The sequence below is a fragment of the Mandrillus leucophaeus genome, unplaced genomic scaffold, assembly GCF_000951045.1.
Source record: "Mandrillus leucophaeus isolate KB7577 unplaced genomic scaffold, Mleu.le_1.0 Scaffold22, whole genome shotgun sequence".
Taxonomy (NCBI): domain Eukaryota; kingdom Metazoa; phylum Chordata; class Mammalia; order Primates; family Cercopithecidae; genus Mandrillus; species Mandrillus leucophaeus.
In genome coordinates, this window is record NW_012102254.1 from 3,603,584 (window position 1) to 3,609,320 (window position 5,737).

General features: G+C 39.7%; 1 protein-coding gene across 1 annotated transcript in view; it reads left to right on the forward strand.

Annotated features, from left to right (window-relative positions):
* The window catches only part of SETD2 (SET domain containing 2), a 134,738-nt gene that overhangs the window by 105,358 nt on the left and 23,643 nt on the right, over nucleotides 1-5,737 (forward strand). Inside the window, exon 15 of the mRNA XM_011981141.1 lies at nucleotides 2,766-2,905. Coding sequence (XP_011836531.1) covers nucleotides 2,766-2,905 — 140 coding nt within the window. The remainder of the gene's footprint in view (nucleotides 1-2,765; nucleotides 2,906-5,737) is intronic.

The window sequence follows — 5,737 nt, forward strand, 5'->3', positions numbered from 1 at the left end:
TGAGTCACTGCGCCCGACCTTAATATTTGTATTTTTAGATACGGGGTTTTACCATGTTGGCCGGGCTGGTCTCAAACTCCTGACCTCATGATCCTCCCGCTTAGGCCTCCCAAAAAGTGTTGGGATCACAGGCGTGAGCCATCGCACCTGGCCGAAGTAATAATTTTCTAGACCAGCTATCTATTAGTATTTACCTCTTACAGGTTGAATATCCCTTATCTGAGCTTCAGGGGACCGGAAGTATTTCACATTTCAGAATTTTATGGATTCTGGAATATCTGCATTATAATTATCGCTTGAGCATCCCTAATTTGAAAATCTGTAACTTGAAATGTTCCAATAAGCATTTCCTTTGAACATGGCCTTTGAGTGTCATGTCAGCAGTCAAGATGTTTTGTATTTTTGTATTAGGGCTGCTTAACCTGTACTAGAATATGATACTGTACTAGTCACCATGGACTAGGCATGTAGAATTGTGTGATATACTTCACTATACATGTTGTACAATGTTTTTAAAAAAAATTTTATAGAATGTTTAATATTAAGATAAGCTTTTGGTATTCTGCAACATATGTAGGATGATATGGTGAAATCTCAAAGTGTTGTTGTTTTCGGATAAAGTGGAAAATAAGAGGTTGGCATGGGAAACAATTGAAAAACAGAATAGCATGGTCAAATCAGCACTTTAGAACACTGACAGTTCTGGAGAAAGCTCTCATAGCAATCTAGCAATTGATGGTGGCTTTAGACAGGATTAGTGAAGATGGACTAAAAATACTGTATATGAAACAACAGGACAATAAGATAATGCGTACTTAGAGCAGATGTTTGAGTAGTTGTTATGAGTTGAGCCCTTGTAGGCTTTTTTTTTTTTTGAGATGGAGTCTTGCTTTGTTGCCCAGGAGGAAGTGCAGTGGTTTGATCTCAGCTCACTGCAACCTCCGCCTCCCAGGTTCAGGCAATTCTCCTGCCTCAGCCTCCTGAATAGCTGGGATTACAAGTGCACACCACCACACCCAGCTAATATTTTTGTATTTTTAGTAGAGACAGGGTTTCACCATGTTGGCCAGGATGGTCTCAAACTCCTGACCGCATGAGCCACTGTGCTCGGCTGACTAGGCATTTTTAATACAAACATAAATAAGTTTCCATTTGTATTCTTAAAGCTGATCTTTCAAATAAGAGAGAGATGATGGTCACAAGAGAAAATGATGACTACACTAAAAATAGAGTTTTGTGTTGGGAATAAGTACTAAATGGTTTGGAATATATATTTTTTTCTTTTTTACCTTAAACTATTAAGATATAAATGGTTTGGAATATTAAGTGACACTGAAGCTTGGGGAAAAGAGGTCACTTTATAAGCTAAAGGATGGGGTAATGGAGGAATTGAAACTTAAGCTGGGCCAAAAAACCCCAGCTAGGTGAAATAAGAGTAAAGAAGAGTATACACAAAGCAAGAATGCTCAAAGACCCATATTTGCTTAAAAAGTGAACACATTTTATCTGAGCCTGGGGTCTTCAGGTTCCTCTTTATGCAAGTAAAGGTAAAGCTGAAAAAAGTATTCTTCATTAATAGGCTTGAAAGAAGGAACGAGTATATATTCTTGTGATTGCTAGTCTGCTAGGGCTGCCGTAGCAAAATACCACAGAGTGAGTGGATTAAATAACAGAAATTTTCTCACAGTTCTTGAGGCTGGAAGTCCAAGATCAAGGTGTCAGCAGTGTTGGTTTCTCCTGAGGCCTATCTCCTTGGCTTGCAAATGGCTACCTTCTTGCTGTATATGGCTTTTCTCTGCGAGTGTCCTCTGGTGTCACTTTTCTTCTTTTTTTTTTTCTCAGGCTGGAGTGCAGTGGCGCGATCTCTGCTCACTGCAAGCTCTGCCTCCTGGGTTCACCCCATTCTCCTGCCTCAGCCTCCTGAGTAGCTGGGACTACAGGCGCCCACCACCACGCCCGGCTAATTTTTTTTTGTATTTTTAGTAGAGACGGGGTTTCACCGTGTTAGCCAGGATGGTCTCGATCTCCTGACCTCGTGATCCGCCCACCTCGGCCTCCCAAAGTGCTGGAATTACAGGCGTGAGCCACCGCGCCCGGCCGACTTCTCTTCTAATAAGGACACGATCCTATTAGATAAAGTCCTCACTCTTATGACTTCATTAATCTTAATTAGCTCTTTACAGGCCCTGTGTCCCAATAACAGTCACAGCAGGATTAGGGCTTCAACATACATGTTTTGGGGAAACAAAAATCAGTCCATAAGTGATTTTGAGGTTTTTATGTTTTTCAGAATGTGGCACTAATATTTTATAGTTTTGAGGTTTCGAGTACAGAAAAAATATAATGGATAAATGTTAACATTCTGTCATATTTGCTTCTCAGGGGTTTTTTTGGTTTTTCTTTTTTTTTTTTTTTTCAGATAAAGATATTTCTGGAGCCCATTTAGTTAATTGGCATCCTGCAGTTGATGTGCCTTAGAATTGGTGTTTTAAAGCTGAAAAATGCTGCTGTATATGATAAACTGCTGGCTGTTTTTTAATATGGTATTTTGGATGGTAAACTTAGAGCCAACTGTCAATTTTCTGATAACTCTGTAAAACTCTTTATATATACTGTCCCTTATTTCCTAGATTGTACCTTTGCTTTATCCTTTTTTTAAGAGGAGGTAGATGTACATTTTTGCATATTTAAGTGGACTATTTTGTCCTATTCAGCCAGATTAAGAGAGATATCACTGATCAAAAATGTGTGTGTTTTCTTTGTAGTCTGAAATGGTTGTGACAAATAATCTCTTGGATCTGCCGCCCCCCTCTCCACCCAAACCAAAAACCATTGTCTTACCTCCCAACTGGAAGACAGCCCGAGATCCAGAAGGGAAGATTTATTACTACCATGTGATCACAAGGTAAGAAGAGCTGTATGGGCATTCCCATATCTGCTTTTACTTGATCAAAGAAGTTGCCACTATAAGGAGAGTTTTACAGTTGTAAACTTCTTGTCATTAGCTGTTCACTGCACTTGAAGGCACTGGATTTCCAGAATTACATCTTAAATGTATTTTAGACCTTAAACTTTGGTTCTTTTTTTATTTGTTTTAGTGTATTTTTATTTTATTTATTTTGTCACGCAGGCTGGAGTACAGTGGTGTGATCTCGACTCACTGCAACCTCTGCCTCCCGTGGTCAAGTGATTCTCATGCCTCAGCCTCCCCCAGTAGCTGGGATTTCAGGCATGTACCACCATGCCTGGCTAATTTTTGTGTTTTTAGTGGAGATGGGATTTCACCTTGTTGGTCAGGCTGGTCTCGAACTCCTGACCTCAGGTGATCCACCTGCCTTGGCCTCCCAAAGTGTTGGGATTGAGCCACCGCATCTGGCAGTTTTGGTGTATTTTTAATCCACAAGACTCTTGGAGAAAGCTAAGGAGATTTTTTAAATGTTTCTTCATCTAATATTGTAAAGTATCAGGGGTCACAGACATCTTTTCTGTAAAAGGCCAGAAAATAAATATTTTAGGTTTTGCCAGCCAAGCAGTCTGTATCATAGCTACTCAACTCTGCTGTTGAATTTTTTTTACGGACAGCACTCTTCTATTTCCAGATTAAATAGCTAGATTGTTTATCCTTGACACATATTATTTACGCTTGTTATAGAAAGCAAATATAGTACAAAAGTACTAAAAAGGAAGTATAATTACTGGAGCTGCCACTACTCAGAGATAACTAATGTTTTTAAAATACCTTTTAGACAGATAGCTTTATGTAGGTATATGTACTTTGTGTGTGTGTGTGTGTGTGTGTGTGTGTGTGTATACACTCATCTCTATACTCTTACGTAAATTGTTAAGATACATGTTTTTGTAGTCTGCTTTATTTACTAATCTATTTTATAGAGCTTTATCAATTCACATAGAACTATGGAATTTTTTCTTTAAAAAATTTTTTTTTTCTTTTTTTTGTAGAGACAGAGTCTTGCTTTGTTGCCCAGACTGATCTTCACGAACTCGTGGCTTCAAGCGATCCTCCCACCTAAGCCTCCCAAAATGCTGGGATGACAGGCGTGAGGCACCACACCCAGCTACAACTGTTAGTTTTAGTAATTGTTTATACTTTGTTGCAGGGCTGGCAAACTATGCCCACAGGCCACTTGTTTTGGCAAATAAAGTTTTATTGGAACACAACCATGCACATTTGCTTACAAATTGTCTACGGTTGCTTTCACACTACAATGACAGAGTAGTTGTGATAGAAACCATATGGCTCACAGGTCAAAATATTTATCGTCTAATCATTTACAGAGAAAGTTTGCCAACCCCTGCTCTATTGTATAGCTATATCAAATTGTATTTAACTCACTCTGATTGATAGGTCTTCACTATTTTATATGTAACTATAACCCTGAACATCCTTAGGGACACTAATCTTACTACTTCTTCAAGAGGGTACCTAGAAGTGGAATTGTTGGGCAAAACAGGTACACGTTTTAAATTGAGAAATATTGTCAGCTTACCGTTAAACAATAGTTTGTATCAATTTGGAATCTCACAAAAAAAAAGTGTATAAGTTCCTTTTAGTCACGTACAGCAGCTCATGCCTGTAATCCTGATGCTTTGGGAGGCTGGGGCAGGAGGATCGCTTGAGCCCAAGAGTTTGAGACCAGCTTGGGCACCATAGTGAAACCCCATCTCTACAAAAAATACAAAATTAGCTGGGCATGGTGGTGTGCACCTGTAGTCACAACTAGTTGGGAGACTGAGGCAAGAGGATCACTTGAGGCAGGAGGTCAGATCTGTAGTGAGCCATGATTGTGCCACTGCATTCTGGGTTGGGTGACAGAGCAAGACCTTGTCTCAAAAAAAAAAAAAAAAAATCCTTTTCCATCATGTCCTCTCTTTTAACCTTGCAAGTCTAACAGGTGGGAAATATTTTTATTTTCAGTTATTTTACTATTGAGATGGGATGTCTTCATTGAATTGTTGGTCATTTGTATCTTTTGTGAGTTAATTTGTTTGGGACATCTACCCGTTTTCTGTCCAGTGTTAGATTTCTTTATCAAGAGTATTGCAGATGTTTTTGTTTCTGATGTCTTGTGACATAAAGAAGTTTAAAATTTTCATATATTTTCCCTATATGCTTTCTGCTTAGAAGGGCCTTCCTTATTTGCATTAAAATGCTTCTATAGGCTGGGTGCAGTGGCTCACGCCTGTAATCCCAGCACTCTGGGAGGCCAGGACGGGCAGATCACCTGATTTCAGGAGTTCAAGACCAACCTGGCCAACGTGGTGAAACCCCGTCTCTCCTCCAGATATAAAAATTAGTTGGGTGTGGTGGCAGGTGCCTGTAAATCCCTGCTACTTGGGAAGCTGAGAGGCAGGAGAATTACTTGAACCCTGGAGGCAGAGGTTGCAGTGAGCCAAGATTGCACCACTGTACTCCAGCCTGGGTGACAGAGTGAAACTCTGTCTCAAAAAACAAAAAGGCTTTTATAAAATGAGCCCTCATTATGTTGCTAATTGAATGTGTAATGATTTTAAAAACTATGTGTGGTTTAACCAGAACTTTTTTTTTTTTTTGAGAAAGAGTTTTCACTCTTGTTGCCCACACTGGAGTGCAGTGGCACGATCTAGGCTCGCTGCAACCTCTGCCTCCAGGGTTCAAGTAATTCTCCTGCCTCTCAGTTTCCTGAGTAGCAGGGATTATAGGTGCCTGCCACCACGCCCAACTAATTTTTTTTTTTTT